Source organism: Panicum hallii, chromosome 1, assembly GCF_002211085.1.
Source record: "Panicum hallii strain FIL2 chromosome 1, PHallii_v3.1, whole genome shotgun sequence".
Classification (NCBI taxonomy): domain Eukaryota; kingdom Viridiplantae; phylum Streptophyta; class Magnoliopsida; order Poales; family Poaceae; genus Panicum; species Panicum hallii.
This window is the reverse complement of record NC_038042.1, coordinates 59,197,847-59,220,872: the sequence shown is the minus strand read 5'-3', so window position 1 is coordinate 59,220,872 and position 23,026 is coordinate 59,197,847. Positions and strand designations below refer to the sequence as shown.

The following is a 23,026-nucleotide window of genomic DNA, read 5'->3' as shown; positions in this document are numbered from 1 at the left end:
TTGGCAGCGCTCCTGCCCTACTTTTCAAAAAAAAAATTGATATATACCTCTATCTCGTATCTAATATCGTAGTGCCGTATGGTGTCCTTACAGCATGTCCATATAAGAGGAGCCATTGATTTCACCATGCATACAACTGATGATAGGGTATTTTTAGGGCTCCTCTTGTGGTTAGGCCGCTTAATGGTACATATTTCGAATTTTACCTATTGTACGTAGTTGGGTTATCCTAACTGTATAAATCTATCTATTATATTAATAAGGATTTGTTAAAAAAGCCACCATGTTCATCGAGGGGGTCTAGAAATTTCCACGGTTAATATAAAAAAGAGAAGGATTTAGACTGTCGGATTTTATGAAGATCTAAAGGTTCAAACTAGATTAAAGAGTCCATATTAAATATGACTACTAAATATACCTAATCGTAAAAGGAAAAGCATATACAATATCGGATTTTACGAAGATATAGAGTGCCCTAAAGAATCCATATAAAATATGACTACTAAATATACTTAAATTCATAATTCAAAAATAAGAAAACTAAAGATGATTTTGATATGGATTGAGACCAAATAATCACTAATATATGCGATCTGTATTAATCATCTATTAGTTAATCATATGTATCGAAGAACTAATTTGGCACGTTCCCTAAAATACTAATTCGGCAAGCAAATGGTGCTCAAAAAGCTATGCAGTCAAAAGTTTACAATAGATCAAACGAAAGGTAACCGATGGACGATGTTGTTACATAGAGCTGTCGTGTGTAGGCTAAGTTATTAGAAACTCAACATCCAACGTTTTCTTAAAAAAGACCTGCATGTATTAATTATTTTAATACTTTTAAGTGTCATACGAATTCACGCACTCTATAGGACATACAAATTACAATGTTTATTGGTGAATAAAAATATATAGAGACTTCTCCATAGTTGATCCCAGTAGATTATTTTTATACTGGTAAACTACGAGAGTATAAATCTAATTTAAAATAAATCTAACATAACAGATCAAACATAACAGCTCGGATTATTTAAGATCTGCATATCAGATAGATTATTTCAATACATGAATATAGTACGAGAGTACACACATAACCTCTGGCGGAAGGAAATGTTAGAGATGATGGGTTAATACAATGCCAACAAAACAAGAGAGCAGAAGAAAGATGTAAGGAGACCACACGTCAAGGATGCTGGGTGACCGAATGAGGAGCAGCTGGGACCTTAGCCTACAAGGAATGATGACACAAGACCCATCACAGTGATGGCTATGTTGCATAGCATCATATGGCATACATGCTTGTTAGAAAAAGGTAAGATAGACAGGTTGGGGATTAATATTAGCACGATGTCTAGCGCAGTGGTGCTCCAACACTAGAAAGATAGTGCGACAAGAATCACCCATTTGTCAAGTGTAGATTTTACAAGAGAACCAAGAAAGTGAGTGAATTAGCAAGGGAACCAAAAGACGACTTTGGTGAAGAGGTGTGGCAGAATCGTCTAAATTAATTCAGTTTAAGTACGCTAACTATTAGCATACTAACATGCACTTGAAATGGAGTATCCTGACAGTAAAAAAACTCAGAACAGTTGAGTTTGTATTTTTCTAATTTTTTATAATTTTATACGGATTTTATGAGTTCGCAGATTTGTATTCAAAACTGAAATCTAAACTTTACAGATAGGCCCTCGCCCTTTTGCACTCGGGCCTCTAAAACGAAAATGTAGATCGCAATGTGACTGACCCCCGCCATGGCTGCCGGCGGGGAGCTCGGATTCAGGCGGCTGTGCTAGCCGGCGGCGAGGGTAAAGAGGGGAAGGAGCACCAGTGGGGCACGGGCTACCTTTTGTTGCACTCTGTTGGGGCCGAGGTGGCCTGTGGAGAGCCGGCGGCGGAGCAGTGGCCGGCGGCGGCGATGGTGAGTGGCGCGGCGGCGCTCCGGCGAGGGAGGGAGGCCGGGGCCGGGACTTGCAGCTTCATGGCGTCGAGGTGGAGCTAGCTAGGGGGTCTGTGGAGGCCGGGGCGAGCTCGGTGGGGGAGCTCAGCGTGAGGGTGGTGCGGGCGGCAATGGTGGCCGCCGTGCAGAGCTCGTGCGCGAGGCAGGGGCCGGCGTGGCCCTTTTATAGGCGCGTGAGAAGGGAAGAGAGGGTGGGAGGTGGCCTGGAGACGCGTCATGGGAGCAGCCGGGTGGTGTACAGAAGCGCCGGCGAGGGCAGCGGCCGCGGCGGCGTCGTGGAGCGGGCGCCGGGAATCGGGCGCCGCGTGGCCGCCGGACGACTGGGTGAGCAGGATCGTGGCGTGGCGAGGGGGAGATCGCGGGCGAGGAGGATTGGGGGCGCTGCTGCAGCCGCGGTTTGCCGGGCGAGCTCGGCCGTGGTAGGCTTGGCCGGACGCGGCGGCAGGGATTCGCGCGGCGCGTGGCGATGAAGCTTCTGCTTCGTGGTCGGGAGGGAGGGAGTCAGAGAGAAGAGAGCAAGGAGAGAGAAGGGAGGGATAGGGGCCGGTTTTGATTCAAAATTTTAACTGAGTTCCACTCAAAATTTGAACATGTGCCTTACAACAAAGTTGTTCCCCAAGAAAATTACTACAACTTTTATTATATGCACATACTCAGATTCAAATTCAATATTTCTCTACTTTAAAGATTAGTAAAAATAGCTTTTAATTGTATCTTTTAGTCTAGGCCAGTGCTATACTTTATTTTTGGGCAGTAGACTAGTTTGTAGATCATGAGACTTGTGTAAAATTTTCAGGGCTAGCAAAGGTCTCTAGATATAGTTTTTGATTAAGTTTTGGTTTCATGCTCTAGATTGCTAGATATACTTGATTCATGATGTTAAGCTGTCGATCTGAGGATGAAATTTTTACAGTAGATTCTACTTGTTGCACGAATACTATTGTAAAAGTTTGAGGCACATTTCTACTGTCTAGCATGCTCTTTTGATTTTGTTCATGTATAGGTGCACTAAATCATGATAAATAGTTTCTGTATTTATAAAAACATTATATTTTTACCAGAGAATATACTTGAGTAGTTAGTCATGCTAGTAAAATTTGAAGTTCAGATTCCCAATAGAACAAAAGTTACAAGCAAGTCAATGCAAGTTAGATCCACTTTTGTTTATTTTCGTGTGCTCTGTTACTTGCATAATAAAATCTAAAAAATTCACAGTAGGATCTTTATGTGGTTTTAGACATTGTGTAAAAATTTGAGCATCATTAATTGCTTATTTTGTTCTACATAAATAAAACTATGTTCTAGCAATAGGATTTTACTTTATCCCTCATAGTTAATGTGCTGTATGAAAAGCCTGAAATTTTTATAGTAAGTTCAACACTTAGAAATGTGTTTTGTATTTCAACACAAGAAACTATGTATAACTCTAGAAATGGCTACTACATGTTTATTCTAGTGTTAATTAAGAAAAATGCAATTTCTGCACATTGATACAATGAAAAACAGCAAAACACTTGCTTTACGAACTAAGTTATGTTAGTCTAATATTCAATAAATTATTTCCCATGATATGTTAGTAAGGTATACGTTGGATTACAATTTTATAGTGAAATGTTGCCGTTCTTTTACTATTATCGCAACTCATGCATATGTATTTTATGTAGATACGACTAATCTCGCCGATGGGACGTACGAGCTGATTCCCGAGTCCGAGAGTGAACAACGCGAAGCTATTGTTAATCTAACTGAAGTTGTTGAAGATCTGAACTAAAGTTCGAAAGAGCCCAAGGCTAGCTCTGCCAAGAAGGCAATCCTCAGAGCATGAACTCTATTTTCGATATATGCAATGTTTTACTTTTATTTACCTGTGCATTTAAGTTTATAGGAGTTTATTGAAACCTCTTAGTTGCATGATCCTAATACCTATGTTTCAATACTAGTATGTGTATGTCGCTAGATTGCCATGCTAATAGGGTTTTCCTGTCACTTGCGAGATATATGAGTTGCTTGTTTACTTATATTGTAATTATAAGGTTGATGGACGGGGCTTGGTGCGATATTCATGTTGATGATTGATCCCCCGCCTGTATAGCATAATTAGCTAAGATCGAAATGTGTGGTAGTGGTGGTCAAATTTTTAAACATATTAATCACATGCTGAGAATATTATAATTGGTAAGCTTAGTACCTGATTGAACCGAGGCATGAACTTTTTCTCTTGTTCCTGTGGGGCCTATGGTGGGTCTAGAGTCGCCACGGCACGACGTTGTTCTGGGGTCCGTCGGGGCTGTGCACTCAAGGGGTGGGGCCTGTTTCACGAAACGGGAATTAATGGGAACGGCTCCACGAACTTTTTCTCTTGTTCCTGTGGGGCCTATGGTGGGTCTAGAGTCGCCACGGCACGACGTTGTTCTAGGGTCCGTCGGGGCTGTGCACTCAAGGGGTGGGGCCTGTTTCACGAAACGGGAATTAACGGGAACGGCTGCACGTCTGACTCGTCGTGGTCGTCGTGCGTGTGTTTAGGTGTGTGACTCGTCGTGGTCGTCGTGCGTGTGTTTAGGTCCGCGGGTTAAGAAATTCGATTTGAATTGTCTGTTTCTTGTGGCCATTGAGACTACTTGATTCTTTTACCGCATAGAGTAACAAGAGAAATGAGGATGATGATTATTAATATTGATGTTGTTGATTAATTAATTTCCACCATATGTAAAATTGGATAGTTGCTTATTTAGAATGGTTAATCAAACTAGAACTTAAGCTAAAATCTAAAAATAAGGACCTACTCGCTTTTCAGAAAAATAAACCCCTGAGCTAAGGAGTTGGCTAAGTATATACCAATAGTCGGGTAAGACTTGCTGAGTATTAGTATATTCAGCCTTGCTTGTGGTTTTGTTCTTAGGTGAAGGTTTTGAGGATATGATTGCTAGTTTGACTTGGTTGTGTACTCTTCCTCATGGTTGGTCGGTGGAATGGGATGCGTCCGCGGCCAATGATGATCGCACTAAGTGATGTCATGTACGGGCTTCATCATGACATCTTGTATCGTTGTTTTATTTCTGCTGCACTTTAAACTCTGGAGTACTTGTTTTATAAATTCGAATTTGGTCTGTAATAATAATTCTAATAATAATTCGTATTGGACTCTATGATGTAAAATTATAGAATGTGGTAATTTCTGAGCTCACTTTCGAGTGGGTTGTATGTATGCTTTGTTTCAATCTTAAATCAGTGGTTGCATCGGAAGGTTACCCGACAGACTGTTAGGTTACTCCATTTTAAATGCGTGTTATCCTGGAATACGTTTATGCTGATGGTTAGTGCACTTAAACGCGATTTTGCCACGAGAACCAACCAGCCAAGAGTCATAAGTCATAGAAAAAAGCTCCATTTTGCCTCAATGTTAAATTTCAGAGTCATGACATCGGATAGGAAACTAAAATGAGAAGAGAAGAAATATCGACTGCTTTAAGACAATTTAAGACAAGGGGTTCGCCGATAATCCAGCAATCTTATTGTTGGTAGTTGGATGTAGTAAGCATGGTGCACATCGCTGGGCGTGAGGCTTAGGCCGGAGCGATACATCGATCAAAGCTATCAAATGGTGATAGAAAGGAGAACAACTACGACGGTAGACAAGAACCCATGAACTCAGGCGCATGCCAATCAACGCAAAATATGTCAAAGGCCATACCCAAACTAGAGCAATGGTGCGAGCTGGATCATATTCTAAATAGATGATTCGGGTTTCAAACAAATTCTGATTATGAGAACTTTCATATTAAAAAAAATTCCAAACTTTAGATGAATAAATAGATACATGTCTAGAGCTAGCAATCCAGTAAATGCAACAAATGCTTTTCAAAGAAAAATCATTAAATGATCTTGATGTTATAATTGGAGTGGCCGTTTGGGCGACTAGGAACGGTATGAATTAATCTTTTTCAAAAGACCAAAGCAAGGATTTTTTACATAGGCAAAATGTGAAGATATGACATATTATGTGCAATAAACCTACTTTAATTGATCGCTCCAAAATAATAATGTTAAAGATTAAAGAAATACTGCAAATGACAAACATGAAATTAAAGGTTAAAGTGAACATTGTATAAAGGCTAGAGTGTATCTCATCTGATCAATTGCATGCAGTGAGGGAGTGGTGGCGAGGAGATCCAAAATCCCGGTAGCAGAATGAATAAAGATTATTACGTAGAGCAGATGTAAGAAACTAGGAAGAGTTAAAATTTGGATCACCTAACAGAAGGTAGAGGTTTTATGCTGCATGAGAACCCACAATATAGTAGGCAACAGTGTAGATACTTATGAGCTGGAAAGATAGGTTAGGGAGGGAGAGACCGAGTGGAAAAAAAGCAAAGGGGATGATCAATAACAGAGAGACTGGGGCATCTCGAGAACACATTCCCAACACCTTTTTCAAACAATTTTAGAATTAAAAAGATTAAATTAACTAAAATTGAATGTTAGCAGTTGGTTTTTACATGGGTTCTGGATTGAAATAATCAAATAAGACTCTCTTTCAAATAGTTGTTTGAAATATAAATAGAAGTGACCATGATTTGTATGTAAACAAAAGGACAAAAAATCAATAGGCACAAATTAATGCCATCAATCTATTTGAAAAATCTTGTGGTTAGCACGAGTAGGAGGTCGCATTGGTGAAAGCTTCAAATTTTATGATGAAAAAATACTACTAAAGGAAAAATAAATAAATTCATAAAACTATATTTCTACACAACTAACCCCCTTTATCATGAAAATGAATTCATATTTCACACCAAAGAGTATGATGATAGTCTCTTGGTCTGGACCACTTCAATAAAACAATGATAATGGGAAAATCAAAAAAATTATTTTGAAGTAAAAAGTAAAAAATTTAGCATGAAAAAAAACTAGCTACCCGCGCTATTTGCACGGGCAACCTTGTTGCTTACTAATTTAATGGATGAAGTGTCGTCATTTCTAAGGGCCGAAACTGTTTTGAAGAACTCCTACGATCCTACCTACTCAAGTAGTAAACAGGATTACGCTAGTTTGGAACTGATCACTAATATATCAATCATTTTAATTAGTCTCGATCACCTCAAACGCCTAGTCCTTCTCATTCTTTGTTAGGTATGTAAAGCTCACGAATTTTCCTTATCCCTTGTTGGGGAGGTCTCCTTCGAACCCCTCCGAGGTGCGGGAGCAACCTCGACTAGAGACGGACCACAACCGAGTGAAGGATCGCGAAGGGGAAGCGAAGTGTTGCCACCGAAGGGACACCGAAGTACCAAAGGCGAAGCGAAGGGTCAGCCCCAGAGGAGGACCGAAGCGCCCGCCAGCCGGCGGGGCTTCGCGAGCCCCCGACGAGTGAGGTGCAATAAAAGGACCTAATCCGAAGGGCCGGGGCGAAGCCTCTAGCTGAAGAGGGCATCAGTTGGGAAGCCCACGTGGCATGCTGACTTGTAAAATAGGGTAGAGAGGGAAATTACCATCTGCCCTAGGAATATTTCGGAAATGTAGCAAGTGAGGGGTAAAAAGTGTAATGTTCCAGAGGGTAGTTGAATAGTCTCCTATAAATACCTATGTAATTGTAGTTGATGGGATGGTTGATCCCTTTGGAATAGAATATTCTTACTTGGTCGCTTGATCTGTTCTTCATCCCGAAGGTAGCCCACCAACATCCCTTTTTCTCTCCCTTTACAAGGGGCCCACTTGACCCAATCACATTTTAATTTCTCCCCTAGTCTAGCGACCAGGTTTGGGTCGAGGAAGTAGTTCGGAGTGGGATACACCAGGATGACCGAAGCACATCATATGCAATTCTTAGAGGATGTAGTTCCGGCACACAACTCCGATAGATCCTTTTAGTACTAGCAATTGCTCTTGACTCCTGTATGTTGTTCATAGGCTCCAAGGCACCACTGCCCGAGCCGCCCTTGAATTTCCAGCAAACTGGGGCCAAGTCTCTATGCAATGGTGTAGTATAGGCCTTGCATTGGTAGAGGGAGTGCGTGCGTACCCTGGTGCGATCTGGTGCCGACCTCTTCGAAGCTGTTGTAGAAGGAGCTTTGCATTGGTCATGTGGTGCTAGGTGCCGCTGTCAAAATTAATTGTGCCATGTGTCGTTCCCAGTGGCCGCTACCGCGGATAGGGCTGTAATTTGGAACTTAATTGTCGGCTTTGTTTTAGCCAAGATTAACATTTTCTTTAATACACAATTTCAGTACACCAGAGAACGCGCTGGCTTCGCCTTTGGGCACTATTTTAGCGAGGTGAAGAAGATAAGGAGGGAAGCAATCAAAGCTGCAACCTGGAGTATGGAAGTCCAGGCCCCGTTTAGATGCATTCAAAGTTCCAAATTTTTACACTCTCTCTCCATCACATCAATTTTAGAACACATGCATGGAGCAGTAAATGTATGTAAAAAAAATAACTAATTGCACAGTTTAATTGTACATCACGAGACGAATCTTTTAAGCCTAGTTAGACCATGATTAGATAAAATTTGTCAAATACAAACGAAAACGCTACAGTAACAAAAAGTCCCAAATTTTATAAACATTTGCGATCTAAACACCCCCCAGGTTAATAACCTGTGTCTGGTGGCAGCTTGTGGCTATATTTGGTTGTAATAAATAATGAACGTTACATAGCCTTTTTGAGCCCGAGGCAGTGATTATTTTCTTCCATGGTCTAAAGAAATGTTGCTACTAATTAACCAGTATGCGCTTGCTCGATCATTAGCTCCCAGTCCTTACTCATTCTCATCTTTGATGCAGAGGGAGGGGGCAACAAGTCAAGAGCCCAATACCATACTAGTAGCTTCGTAAGCATCTCGTTAGCAACGCATCACTTATGTCTCGCTAGTACCAATATAATTGTACCACTGCGAGGCCCATCAGAAAGCCCAGATAGAATCTAAGCCCACTTATAGCGCCGCCCGCGGGCCGCTCTCCTTCTTTCATTCTTCCCCAGCCATCCATCCAGCACAGAAGAGCAGAGCACACGGGGCCCGGCCACGCCTCTGACCGCAACTCTCTATCTCCATCTTCGAGAGGCTTCCCTCCGCCGCCATGGCCGCCGCCCGCGTGCTCCCGCTGCTCAGACGCCGCCTCTCCGCCACGATTGCCGACTCGCCCGCCCCCTCCTCCCGAGGTACACGGATCTTTACCCCTCGCACCCCATATCTATCTATCTATCTCTCTCTCTCTCTCTCTCGATGGCTGTGTTGTATCTTAGCTGTGCTTCCATTCGGGCGGGGTTAGTGGGTGCCTTGTGCTCCATCGTCCTCCCCCATCCCCTAGCTGCAGGTTTATGCTTAGGTTGGCTGTGTGCGCCGTTAAGGTTTCGGTTTCGATTCGTGACTGGGTTTTGTGTGCTCATAACTCCGCGGTTTATGCTTTCCACAAATCCCCTGTCCTCAAATGCAGTCCTGTGGGCAGGGCAATACAAACTGCTGCTCTGATGAACAGAATACACCACTGCTCCTTGTGCCGATAGCCTAGCCCCTATTGTTACTACTAGAGAAAATTCCCTATTTGACACCACTAAAATGAACGTGCAAAGAGCTATTAAGTGCTACCGACTCCCAGGTTGTGAGCACAAATGATCGATTCGCAGTTGAGTTTCAGCCTTTTCTTTTTTTAAGATAATATGAGTTACCCTTTCATCTTTGTGTGTACCATACCATAGCTCTGTTTCCAACTTTGAAATGCAGCGAGTTGAGCGCTGAACTGAAAGCTCGTGTCGTGTCGTTGCAGGATTTTCGTTTCCTCCAACCACATCTGTGGGGCTAAGATCCCTCCTGACAGTTACCGAAGCAAGCAACAATGCGTCCGACAACAATCCTTTGGACCAAGACCAAGAGGGTTCCAAAACCGACACGCTTCCAGCTTCAGTCCCTGCACCGGAGCCCAGCTTCAAGGTCAGAGATACCTCCAACCTGAAGATCTCGCCCAGGCATGACCTTGCCATGATCTTCACATGCAAGGTCTGCGAGACCAGGTCTATGAAGATGGCCAGCCGGGATTCGTACGAGAATGGAGTTGTGGTTGCACGCTGTGGTGGTTGCAACAACCTCCACCTTATAGCAGATAGGCTGGGCTGGTTTGGGGAGCCAGGGAGCATTGAGGACTTCCTAGCAGCAAAAGGAGAGGAGGTGAAGAAAGGTTCAACGGATACTCTAAACTTCTCTCTCGACGACTTGGTTGGGTCTCAGGTCAGTTCCAGGGGGTCTTCTGAACAAAATTAGGTTTCTTCCTGACATGCTAGCTTTTGGTCCAGCAAGTACCTATGGAACCAACATTAATATTGGGAAAAACCACGAGTTTTGTTCAACCTCATGGCTTCTCATGTGTATCTCTCAAGCCCATCGAGTACATGTCATTGTGATCTATTGCAGTGTAGCTGTTTTACTGAAAACTCATCCAGGGGTTTTAAGCCCACATAAGTGACTGGTGAATTTATTGTGAATGTGGAGGTCGGGTCAAATATGCTCTTATCACGAGCTTACAGATGATTGTTATGATCATTTTAGATTTATATGCATTAATTTTAACTTGCCGTAGCCTCATGCTAATGGAAATGTCTCGTACAGAGGAAACCCCATTGGATTTTATGGAGTGGGAGAGCTCTTGAATTTGATGGAGAATCAGTATGGGATTTTTCCCATCATACAATGAATATACACTCACAAGTTCTCCACTGGGGCAGCTCAAGCTGGCGCGGCAACGCCAGATGTTCTAGTTTCCTAGTTATCTGCCGTACTTATATACACTGAATTTTCATATCAAATTTACATTGGAGGTGAACAAGTGATGGAGGTCTGATGTTTCAGCTAGTCTGAAAATGAGAAGCACCTCTACAATTTAGGGTATGCATACCTGACAGCTGTTTGCTATTCAAGAAATCTCTCCTCATCTAAATTAACCTGGGTAAGACTGTACCAAGAGGGACTCTAATAATAATCTACATACAATCCTATATATTACACTGAAATTGATGAAATGAACCCTTGCCTTGCCTTGTTAGTGCTTCTGGAAGGTGACCATGCAGAAGAATGCTACGCAGCGGAAGACTATCCCGTTAGCGATGAGGACGCCTATACAGAGAAGCTCGTGCTCGATGTTGTAGCCGCTCCTGACCAGCGAGCCACACCGTGTTATTAGCCACACCCCGGAATAGCTGCAACCACAAACAGAACAAGCAAGATGGCCAGTTGAAGAAATCTCAACTCATCATCGTATAATACAATAATGTAACAGGATTTTGGCTTTGCGTACTTCTGAGCATTTGCAATGACAAACGCTTCCAGAGCCCACTTTGTGTAGCACAAATCGGCAAAGATGGTATTCTTCTGCTGCGTTGCTATCAGGGTCAAGACAACTGGGAGCAGCGCAGACCACTGCATGCAGGCACAGAATTCAGGACATGTCCAGCTCGAGGTGAAGGACCAGTAGACGGCACTCACCAGCTGGGCGGAGCTCGGCTGGAAGAAGATGGCGAAGGTGTAGCCGATGCCGGTGACGCAGTAGACGAGCGCGAGGAGGACGACGTAGTTCTCCCAGATGGACGACCTGGGGTTGTTGAAGAAGTAGAACATGGAGAGGTAGACGATGGGCTTGACGATGGTGTTGAAGTGGTCGATGGTGTCCTTGGACATGAAGTAGGCCAGGGAGCTCATCCCGGATGCTCGCTCCCTCCAGTAGTTGATCTTGTCAAGCGTGAACGATCGCAGGGCTCCAATCTTGCACAGCAGGGCTGCAAGTAACCAACCGCATGCATTATATTTGGCATCTCACTTAATTGACTGATCGAAGGCACAAGCTAAGCAAGCATTCGACCTCATGACAGAATTGAAACCATGCATGTATGCATACTTACAGACTGCGATGACAGTGTATGTGTATCCCAGCGCTCCAAACGTCTCGTCGCTCACTTTGGCCAGTGTTCCCAGGCATATCCCGGCAAGACACAGTATCAAGTAGTCCACTCCTTGGATCCTCGCTTCCCGGAGCCTCTGCTTCCCGCACCTGGAGAGTATCAAGTTCAGAAAGGCTCTTCTGCTCTTCTCAAGACAGAAAAGAGACCGGCCTTACCTTCCCAGGAAGTACCTGTACTGCCTTAGAATGCCAGGAGTATTGCGGTTCGACAGGTCTTGAGAAGTCTTGTTGTAATCATACTCATCCTTCTTCTGCACGAGGATATCTTTGACATTGCCGAAGAGTACTGAAACAATGGATGGCCCGGCATCGTCGTGGCTCGAAGCATGGCCGATGCTTCCTCTGGACGATGATTCTGAATCTGAATTGCTCTGCAGCATGTCCCGTGGGACATCGTACCCGTTGTGCACCATCCATCTGATGGGCAGGTCCTTCACACTGACTCCTGGGTTCAGGTTGGGCTTCACGATGCCCTCCAAGATGTCGATGTAGTAGTCCGGCGGGTTCACGCGCTCCGGGACGACGATGCCCAGCCCTGCGAAGTACTCTTCCACCTTCTTCACCGGCCCGTGGTAAACCGTCATGCCCCCTTTGGCTAGAAGTATCAGATCATCAAACATTCTGTACAGCGTGTAACTGAAACAGCACAGCCATTATACTGGTTGGTACATCAGCGAGTGATGAGTTTGCATGGCCAGCAACATGTTGAGATTTGAAGTTTGTCTGATCCACCAACCTGGGCTGATGAACAACCATGGAGATGTTGACACCTTCGAGAGCTTCACGGCGAAGTGCTCGGAGCAGAAGCAGGGAGGAGGCGCTGTCCAGACCAGACGTTGGCTCATCCAAGATCAGCACCGAGGGCTCCATCACCATCTCCAGGCCGACATTGACTCTCTTGCGCTGGCCACCGGAGATGCCACGCTGCTCCACTGTCCCAACCAGAGAATCTCGAATTGCCTGCAACCCCAGGGACTCGATCACCCTCTCCACGACCAGGACCTTATCAGCCTTCGACATGTCTGCTGACAGCCTGAAATAAATGCATCAGCTTAACTAGCATGTGTAAATTCACCACTAATATATATAGCTGGAAATAAAAATGAAATGCGAAAGCTCTTGAAGAGACACGTACCTGCATCTTGCGTTGAACCAGAGGTTTTCTTCGACGGTTAGGTTCCCATGGACGATATCGTCTTGGGGAACAAAGCCAATGATCCTCTTGTAGCCACGGATCGGTTCTATTTTACCATTTATAAGCACCAAGCCCGATGTTTCGCACCCAGTTGCCTTCCCGGCAATGGCGCTCAGAAATGTTGTTTTCCCTGCACCGGACGGGCCCATGACGGCAGCTACACGGCCAGGCGAGAGCCTTCCCGACACTGACCACAGGAGCTTCTTCTTGCTGCCCTTCAGCGACAGAGTTAGGTCCTTGAAGGCGATCTCGATGGCTGGTCTCGCGGTGACGTCATGGTCTTTGGCCATGGATATCACACCCGAGAAGGTCATGTTGTGGTTCTCCTGCTGCATGGCCTTCTCCTTCTCGATCTGGCCATAGGCGTACTTGAAGATCTGACTCCGAGTGTGCATCTGCTTCCCCGTGGGCTTCTTCAGAGCCTTGTCTCCCACTTCCACGTTGAACCCTTCGTCGCTGTCCGGGTTGTCCTCGAGCGAGCGCATCATGTCGGTGAGGTTGTTCTTCTTCCCACCGGCATCTCCCACCTTGGACGGTCCTGCCTGCGCCTGGCCGGACTTCTTGTTGCGCGAGAAGGTGCGGGACAGTTGCGACTGCAAGCCCACGCCCGCCTTCTTGGCGACATCTTTGGCTGATTTCCATCTCTCCCGAGCCTGCGCTGTCTCTCTGGCATGCCTTGCAGCGGCCTCTCGGGATTTCGCCTGCTTCTTCTCGCGGTTGGTCAGGATCTGACCGGAGAAGTTGTAGATGATCAGGAGGACCAAACAGGAAGCAACCTGCACATGCAGCAACAAATAAAAAAGGCAACATAATTCATGGACGATCGATGAGTTAGTAGTGATGTATAGTTAGTAGCACTAGCTGCAGGAGAGACATCAATCAATCATGATTCATGATAGTGATGCAGCTGCATGTTAATTACCACAAGCAGTGCACCAAATATTGTGATGTCCTGGGTGGCAGAGTTGGGCGGGCAAGAGCTCTTCTTGTAGCATCCTGCAGTAAGAGCAGCTGGAATTTTAGGACCGGCTTGCTTTTCGTGAAACAAAAGGATCGGACTTGAGATGATCAGGGCTCCAAGACTGGGCTTACTTGTCTGTGAGGTTGACCCCTTCCTGCAATAGTACCTGAAAAGAAATGCACCGTACCCTCAGCATTCAGTCATTTAGCCAGATATATAACGGAATGTAATTAATGCACTTGAGAAATGAGATGTAAGATGATTATATCATGCAACGGATTAATTAATAGAGGTGGGAAACATTAGCAGACAGATAGGATTACCCACTACTACAAGGGAGTTTCTGTATGGTGCTGGGGCAGTAGAATCCAGGCGGGCAGAAGATGTCATCCGTTGTGACCACATCTGCCCAGATGTCAGCGGCACCGCAGGTATGATTGGGGTTCCCAGGAGGTGGCTGATAGTTGTACCTGCAACGCAATGCAATGCATTTTTGTAAGAGTCAAAGCAGAGCACTGAGCATAACATACTGAAAACTGATACCCTTCAAGTGGGCTTAGTGTTACTGAGTAGTGATGGACGACGACTTACGGGTCACAGATGCCTGTCGAAACGTTGAGGTCGGACCTTGGACAGTAGGCACCCAGAGGGCAAGCTGCGCGCGCGCAGCAACAAGAGAGCGAGAATCGGATGGATCAGTGACTAGAAGCTAGAATTGACGTTGCTGAATTTTCGATTGATGAGCGAGCGAGAATCGAAGCAGCTAGCTATCTGAATTTACGTACGGATCATGCAGGTGAGTCCATGGGGGCAAAAGAACCCCGGGCAGCAGGACTGGCACTTGAGGGCCCTGTAGGGGATGTCCTTTGCGTTCTGGAGGTCGATCTTCTGGTCGTCGCCGGCCCTGCACGCCCAGCCGGGCTCGCAGCCGTCGATCCACGAGGAGAAGTTGCAGTTGAGGTTGGGCCGCACGTAGTTGGTCTCCCCGTTGTCGCCGCTGTCGAGCAAGCTCTCGAAGTAGAACCTCATCTCAGCGGCCGTGCAGATGCGCTGCTGAAGGTCTCCTGCAGTTCGTCATTCAGATGCCAATACATAGATAATAATGCCAATTCAGAATGCAGAGAGACTGAGAGACAATGCATGCAGCAGCAGCAAGCAGGTAGGTACTAGTAGTATACGTACCCTTGGTCTCCTTCATGCAATTGGTTAGGAAGCTGGTGTCCTTGGAGAAATCGAAGGCCTTATTCCACTCCGTCTCCCTGCACGCACGCACCAACCATTTAGGCATTTACATGCATACATGAGAAAGAGATTCATCATCATCGTCGTCGTCGTCATGTCTAGTCTGTCAGAGTCATCGGGATTGATTGATTAATCAAACACAAACAGCTGGAACGAAGCGTAGTAGTACGTGTCCTTGATGCAGTAGTCGAGCTGCTTGCCGATGCTCCTGGCGAAGGAGGACGTGAGCGCCTTGAGGCGGTTGTTCATGGCCCCGGCGACGATGGGGCTCCCCGCGATGAGCTGGGCGCCCTTGTCCCCCTCCCCTCCTCCGGAGACGTCGTCGTAGTCTCCGGTGGTGGCGGCCTCCTCGAGCGAGAGGCGCGGGGACATGTCCACGGCGAAGGTGATGCTGGCGCGGGCGGCGGCCGCGGCGGACGAGAGGAGCAGCAGGTGCATGGCCGCCACCCAGGCCATGGTCGTCGTCGTCAGTGGCGGCGGCGTGGTCGGTCGGAGCGTTGGAGGGCGGACGGAACGGCGGTGCTACGCCATGCGCGCGCGGAGCCGCACGAGAGGAAGAGGGTTGGTCGGTGGCGGGCGTGGGGACCTGGTGGTGGTGGTGGCGAGGAGAAATAATAGGCGGGAGAAGAGGAGGAGAAACACAAACAGGTGGAGCGGACGGTGGGGAAGGCGGGTGCATGGCCCACCGGGAGGGGCTCATCCAACGGCCAGGATCGGCTTGTCGACACGTGGGCGGCGTGTCTGGTCTGGCGCTGTGGATTCTATTCTTCTCGAATGGGCCTGGGTTCCTGGCCCGGAGAAGAAGGCCAGGCCGCGTGGAAAGGAAGTTGGGCTACAGGCTGTGGCCCAATATGCTTACCATTGTACAATGAGGGATGGTGGGCCCCGCCCGTCGCTGGTGGTACCGGGCTCGCACGCCGACCTCTCTTCTCTGTCCTTGTCCTGCAGGCTGCAGCCACCACCGGCAAGGCAAGGCATGCAAGTCAAAGTCTTGGTCCAAGTCTTCCGTTTGGGCCCACCCCGCACTATGGTCTTGACATTCGGCCGCGTCCAACCAACCAATCGGTGGTGGGCCCGGCCCGCCTGATCAAACATTGCGACGCCGCCCGCTCGCTGACATCAGCAACGCGAGATGACTGCGCCTTATTAGCTCACGATCTAAATAATTTTTAAAGCAAGTACTAGTTAGCGCTTAAAATTTAGCCTAGATAATCTAAAAGCCGGACTCTAATATTATATATTTTAAGCTAAAATATATATAATGATCAAATTGGATTGATCGGAAACCACTGTAACCATAGTTCATTACCTCTCCCCTGTACTACACACTCGAATCTGTTACTAAATGACCGCGTGAGCATTGTCCCGACGGCCATACCAATTGACTGAACGAATAATTAACTATAAATACGAGCTTCTTTATTATTGTAGTTCGTGTTCCACAACGAGAGTGTAAAAGATAATATTTGACAACCGATGAGGTAGAGATTTTATTTCTAGCACCTTTTTATATTTGCTTATTTATAAAAGCTATGATATATCTATTGCATCATGGTCCGAATAAAGTACCGTATGAGTTATGACAACGCATAGCTGGATACATTCTAAAAGGAATTTCTAATTGGATTATGCTCAGTTGCTGTGTATATCGTCTTGCTGGTTTCATATGCCCTGTCAGTTGCTCACCTCTGTGTCTCATGGGTGGGTGCCGTGTAAACGGCACGGCTTTGAAGGACGTGGCAAAGACGTCGTTAGTTGGGGGCAGTTGGTTAATTCCTGACCCCAAAGAAGCAGCCTCTTCCTTTCTTTTCTCACCAAACCGGAAAAAAGGTAGGCAGGCTTCGCGCAGGAACATGCCAAAAAGAAATGGCAAAAAAATAATAATGGAAAAGGAGTGACACCACCACACTGCCGTCTCGTGCCGCGCGGAACCTGCAATAAATTGTCGCGTGTTCCCTCCGATGATCCATCTTCTTCCCCCTCCCCTCGTGCTCTGCTCTGCTCCTCCCGTCACCACGTCTTCGGCTCTTCCCCCTCCCTCCCAACCCCGTCTCGTCTCATTCACAAGTGAGACGAGACGACCAGGAATTCTTCCTCCTCCCTCGTCGTCTCGTCTTCTCACCAGCGTTTCGTGGACCAAGTGAAGAAAATTCGGGCGCAGACAAATACTACTGTATGTCTATAATAATAGTACTAAAAGAAGCAGTCTTTGCTTCGCAGCTTCTTGGTTGGTGACCCAGCAGAGGAGGAGTGGGGGAGAAAAATATCAGCCGAGCTCCCACCTTTGACCGCTGCCGCCGCCGCCGTGCTCGCTGCATAGCCCCGCAGGCGCAGCCCCCGAGCTTTCTCTTCCCCCGTCTCTTCCCGGATCGGAGCTCCCTTCCCCGGGACATCGCCGGCCGCCTCCCCTCGGATCAGCTCCACCTCCGCAAGATAGGCGAGGTTTGTTGCTAGTGGCCTTCAATTCATGTCTTTGTGCTCAGGCTTGCGTGCATCTTAGGTACGCTTCGTCCTGTCCTTTCTATTTCTCACCGGTCTCTACCAAGCTTAAGTAGAGGTTTGGTACAGTTAAGGTTGGAATCAAGCTAAGATTTGATAGAGTTTATGGTTGGTATTAAGCAGAGGTTGCTTTATGCATACTTCCAGGTTTATTAAGGTTGTTGCTGGTTCATGTACTTCCATGACTCAATACTATTTTGTTAGTTATTACAGTTGCAGAATTCTTGCACAGAAATTTTGGTATTTCAGTTGAAAGACATGATTTTTAACCCTGCCTTGTCTGAAGTTTAGGTTTGTTTTGGCTTTGCAGTGATAAAAAAGCTCCTATTTTATCTGGATTCATAGTAATTTCCAGTTATGGCAATTCTGTAGCATTCTTTTCATGAGATGGTTGTGCCCTAGCTACTTGAGTTCAGAACCCGTGACGCCCTCGCTTCAGCTTCCATTCAATTATGAATTACTTACTAATCATGTGAATTTGCCTCCACTTGCTGCGCCTAACAAATTCCTCCAAGATAGAATGTTTACCGTCTGAAAAAAAATCAGAATTTTTAGACCACAACGGTTGGTTGCCAAAATATTATATCGCAGGATCCCAGTTCAGCACTCAGTAGCTTTTCTGACTCCATTGCTTGATTTGTATTTGTATTTTGTGGGTTAAAGCATGAACTCCTCCCTAACTGTTTCCCTAATTAGGTCCTGCTGCATTGCAGCAATGAGGTGCCTGCCTTTCTTGCATGGAGAGGTCAAAGGGGAGGATCCTGTCACCATGTCTGCATCTGTACGGTCCATCAGCACAACATCAACGGAGCGTGATGTCCGCTCCGGTTCAGACTTCACCTCCTTGAATGTATCCGACATGAGCGCCGAGTCAATAAGGAGGACACAGTACCCCAGCTTCACTGACCGGCCGTCTAACCTGAGGGTGTTCTCCTTCTCTGAATTGAAGAGTGCCACGCGCAACTTCAGCCGGTCACTCATGGTTGGCGAGGGTGGCTTTGGCTGTGTGTACAGGGGCATCATCAAGTCATCTGACGAACCTAGTGAACGAATTGAGATTGCTGTTAAGCAGTTGAATCGTAAAGGACTTCAGGCAAGTTTTCTCACTAGTTCGTGAGTCTCTACTATTTAACAGTAGGATGCTAGTCTGGTTGCTGGGGAACGCTACTAAAGTTACTAAATGTTAGCAACATACAAATGTTGTTGTTGTTGTCGCCAGTCTGTAGAAAGTCTAAGAGCAGTCTTATTGGATTTAGTTCTGAATTGTCAAACCCTTCACAGCGAAAATAAACCAAAAATTTCAGAGCCATCATTTCTCCAGAAAAGAAACTGTTCAGTAGGTTGACCGGCATCAGGGAATGCACATACTGTCCTAGGTATGGTGAATTGGTGATAACTAGTTCCGTCATATAAAAAACACTAGTAGACTTGATATACAAGCCAAGCATAGCTTGAAATCCTTCAATCCCACTTGCTTGATGAGTCATTTTGAAGTCACGTACACTGGAATCTAGATCTAGCTAGCTGTATTCATTCTAATAAAGTATGATCTTCCTTCAGGGGCAGAAGGAGTGGTTAACAGAGATGAATGTGCTTGGAATTGTTGACCATGCAAACCTAGTTAAATTAATAGGCTACTGTGCTGATGATGATGAGCGGGGAGTACAACGCCTTCTAGTGTATGAATATATGCCTAATGGAAGTGTGGACGATCACTTGTCGAGTAGGTCAACGTCAACTCTATCATGGCCTATGAGACTAAAAGTAGCTCTTGATTCTGCCCGGGGACTGAAGTATCTGCATGAAGAAATGGAATTCCAGGTAACTCATCTACTTTCTGTTTATCGGAGCCCATAACACTTGTATAATCTGAAACATTTGCATCCCTCCTAATCTGCAGCTTGCAGAAGGGATCAATGAAATGTCAAACGCTGCAGTATGTTTTAGCTGTTTCAGTAAGTTATATCTGTCCTCCTAATTTTAGGATATGCAATGCAGGTCATTTTTCGAGATCTGAAAACATCTAACATTCTGTTGGATGAGAACTGGAACGCCAAATTGTCAGACTTTGGTTTGGCTAGGCATGGACCAACGGAAGGTCTGACCCATGTCTCCACAGCGGTATGCACCTTTATAAGCCAAAAGTTATTTTTTACATTAATATTTTTTGATTGCATAATATTCAATATCATTTTGGTAAGTAGGTACTAGTATTCTTCTGACAGTATTCAACTGGCAAAATGCGTTATGACTTGAATAGAATAGAGTTATGATGCTGAAGAATAGGAAAATAGTAAGCTCTTTTAGTTATACTTTTATAGTATTCTTCATCCTTTTATGCCAATGAATTTGAATACTGTTGCTCCACCTCCAGCGACTGAATTATTTTTGCTTACTACTTGCATTAGTAAGGAAACGCTCTAGCCTACCCCAACTTGTGTGGTACTAAAAGGCTTTGTTTTTGCTCTATTACGCTAACAGTTGAACTAGTAACCTCTTAATGCATATATCTAGTTTCTGAAGCAGACATGAAGAACAGAGCCAAAACTTTTGAGAATGGGAACTCAAGTAATACAATGGTGTGTGTCGGAGGAAATCTCTAGCCGGGTGGCGGAATGCACCCGCCTAATCCTAGTTTAGGATGAGTTTGGGGAGACCTAGGAACGTTTGATCAAAGGGTGGATGAACGCGGAAAAAACTCGGGAATTTAGAGTGGTTCGGACCGCCGGAGCGTAAAACCCTACGTCCACTTGTGTGTTGTATTGCTTGTGTCTAGCGAACTTGGACCTTTTGGGAGTCCACCCAGAGTCCCCCAAGGGCTTGAGAAAGCTTGTCCGAACCCCTGTTCTAACGGGCGCACTCTCTCTTTTATAGGCTAAGGGGAGTGCGTACTCTGAGCGGGACCCCGACAGATGGGCCCGGCGATACATTAAACAATGCACCGACTGGAGCCTGTAATGCGAGAGATCCAGAGATCTTCCTCTCCAGCTCCTTCCTGTAGTCCTCTCGATCGAGAAGTTGATGTGCGTATCTACAGCCAGGATATGGTCATGTGCCGCCTTACCGGCACAGTGCCTGCTGTCAGTGTTAGCACAGTGAAAGACGTGCTGTCACTGTTGGGTTAGTACCCTCTGACAGGTGAAGGGGCTGCGTTGACCCGCCGCGCCGTTGCCTCCGTGCGCACTGTGGCGGCGCCTCAGCTCTCCTGCAACAGGCCATCATTTCCCCTTCCTCACGCGCGCGGCGCTGTGATGTGACTACACGCCGCGCGCCAGCACGCAGAGCACAGTGATGCGACGCGCCGTCTTGGAAACAGGCGGATTTACCGTGGTGTCAGCATACCTGCTCAGTGTGTTAGTGGGCAAACCATGCCCTATCTTGGGCTCGTGCAGCCCACCTACCCGCATTTAATGCGGTAGTTGGGCCGGCGTCCCACGGGAGGCCTTCTGCCACAGGCACGTGGTAGGGTTGGCCTAGTCGTCGCCTCCTTGGCGGCACGTGGCGGCACCGGACCCCTTCCCCAGGGGAAGGGAGGTCCGGGCTCCCGAGGCCAGTCCAGGTGGACAGGCCCAGAGGGGCCTGACCCCCACACGTGGCGGCGCCGGACCCCCCCCCCCCCCCCCCCCCCCCCGAAGATCCGGGCCTGTGGAGGTCGTTCCCGAGCACCCTGTCCTTGTGGTACATGGAGGCGCCAGGCCTGTAAGAGCGCGGGGGGAAGGTCCGGAGACCATAATCCCAGCTGTCAAGCCCGGGCCGTGCGCCACGCTACCCAAAGGCCAAGGGCAAGGTCACGGATAACCTTGCGCCCATCAGGCTGGTCACGCTGTCAGACGACTCCCTGGCGGACGAGACCGGCGGACATGCAGATCTCCTCGCGCGGACTACCACGACCTTCTGGTCGTTGAGCAGCTCCTTGGCGATGATCGAGGAAAGGCGGCCGAGCATGTGGTGGCACGTGTCCACCACGATGCGCTTGGCGCACCCGAAGCTGAACACCCTAGCAGGATGTACCCCTATCCATATGTACCGATAGTGTGGCTTCATCAAAACATTAAGAAGTAGTAATTTCATTTCTCAAGCAGCTTCAGAATCTAGCATATTGTAGCCAAATTACAAGGGCAAGAAAAAAGTTGCCTATTTTTGTGTGGGTTGGTGCTATCAGTCGTGTGTACACCCTGTGGTTGGTTTATGGTCGTGTTCCTGCGTGGGCAAGTCAATTATTTCGATAGCCTCTTGTATTTTTTTTTTCCTTTTGTTATCCTGCTTTCCTTCTAATAAACTTTCACGGCAAAACTCTTGTCGTCATTTTGGAAAAAAAAAGTACTGGAGTTTTGGTTTAAACCATGTTTGCGAAGTTGCCAGCTACCACAACAAACAATTCAATAGAGGACTTTCAGGGTTCACCCTGTTTGATGGTTCTGTCTTGTTCTTGCCATCTAATTAGTTCCAACAACAAACATCCTGGACTTAAGATCCATCTGAACTATCATCTTATGTTATTGTGGTCCAATTTTATCAGGTAGTTGGAACTCTAGGCTATGCAGCGCCTGAGTACATTCAAACTGGACGCCTCACTGCAAAGAGCGATATATGGAGCTACGGCGTTCTCCTGTACGAGCTCATCACCGGCCGCCGACCCATTGACCGGAACCGGCCAAAGAGCGAGCAGAAGCTCCTGGATTGGGTGAAGCCATACATTGCGGACAAGAAGCGGTTCCCCATCATCATCGACCCGAGGCTGGAGGGGCGCTACAACCTCAAGTCCATGACAAAGCTGGCCAGCGTCGCGAACCGCTGCCTGGTCCGGATGCCAAAGTCCCGGCCGAAGATGAGCGAGGTGTACGAGATGGTCCAGAAGATCGTCGACAGCATCGAGACAGGCCCACCGCAGCCGCCTCTGCACTACCATGGCTCGGTCTCAGAGCCAGGCGCGAAGCGGACCAAGAAAGGATCGTTGAAGAGAAGGCTCCAGGAGTTCAAATTCGGTTGCCGGAATATCGTGTGGCGGGGCTGGAAGCCTGAGATCGTAAAGACCTTCTGAGACGACCGTAGGCTCCTTGCTGTAAGTATAGCTGTGCATAGGGATGAGGGCTGTTCTTCTGTGTGTTTCCCGTTCGGGTGAGTTGAAACCTGTGTGATTCACCTGGTCCTGAACAACACAGTGCGTGAGCTGCAAGATGGTGATCGATAGGCAGGCCCCCTTGTGTTTTCAGTGCAGGGCCTGGTGT

General features: G+C 46.8%; 3 protein-coding genes and 1 pseudogene across 3 annotated transcripts in view; 3 read left to right on the top strand and 1 right to left on the bottom strand.

The window, feature by feature from the left end:
* Positions 1-10,511, top strand: part of LOC112892001 — a 37,147-nt gene extending 26,636 nt beyond the window's left edge. Inside the window, exon 4 of the transcript XR_003228641.1 lies at positions 10,302-10,511. The gene's annotated coding sequence lies outside the window, so the exon portion shown is untranslated. The remainder of the gene's footprint in view (positions 1-10,301) is intronic.
* Positions 8,947-10,432, top strand: LOC112892031. Its single transcript, XM_025959082.1, has 2 exons — positions 8,947-9,115; positions 9,721-10,432. Exons 1-2 carry the CDS (start codon positions 9,034-9,036, stop codon positions 10,209-10,211), a joined length of 573 nt encoding a protein of 190 aa, XP_025814867.1. The 5' UTR covers positions 8,947-9,033; the 3' UTR covers positions 10,212-10,432.
* A 475-nt stretch (positions 10,512-10,986) lies between the features above and the next one.
* Positions 10,987-22,707, bottom strand: LOC112891991 (annotated as a pseudogene).
* On the top strand, positions 17,247-22,217 carry LOC112892014 (serine/threonine-protein kinase PCRK1-like). The gene is made up of 6 exons (XM_025959061.1): positions 17,247-17,741; positions 18,495-18,891; positions 19,359-19,619; positions 19,797-19,919; positions 20,325-20,377; positions 21,831-22,217. The coding sequence occupies exons 2-5, from the start codon at positions 18,514-18,516 to the stop codon at positions 20,328-20,330; spliced, it is 768 nt and encodes a 255-aa protein (XP_025814846.1). The 5' UTR covers positions 17,247-17,741; positions 18,495-18,513; the 3' UTR covers positions 20,331-20,377; positions 21,831-22,217.
* Positions 22,708-23,026: the final 319 nt, after the last annotated feature.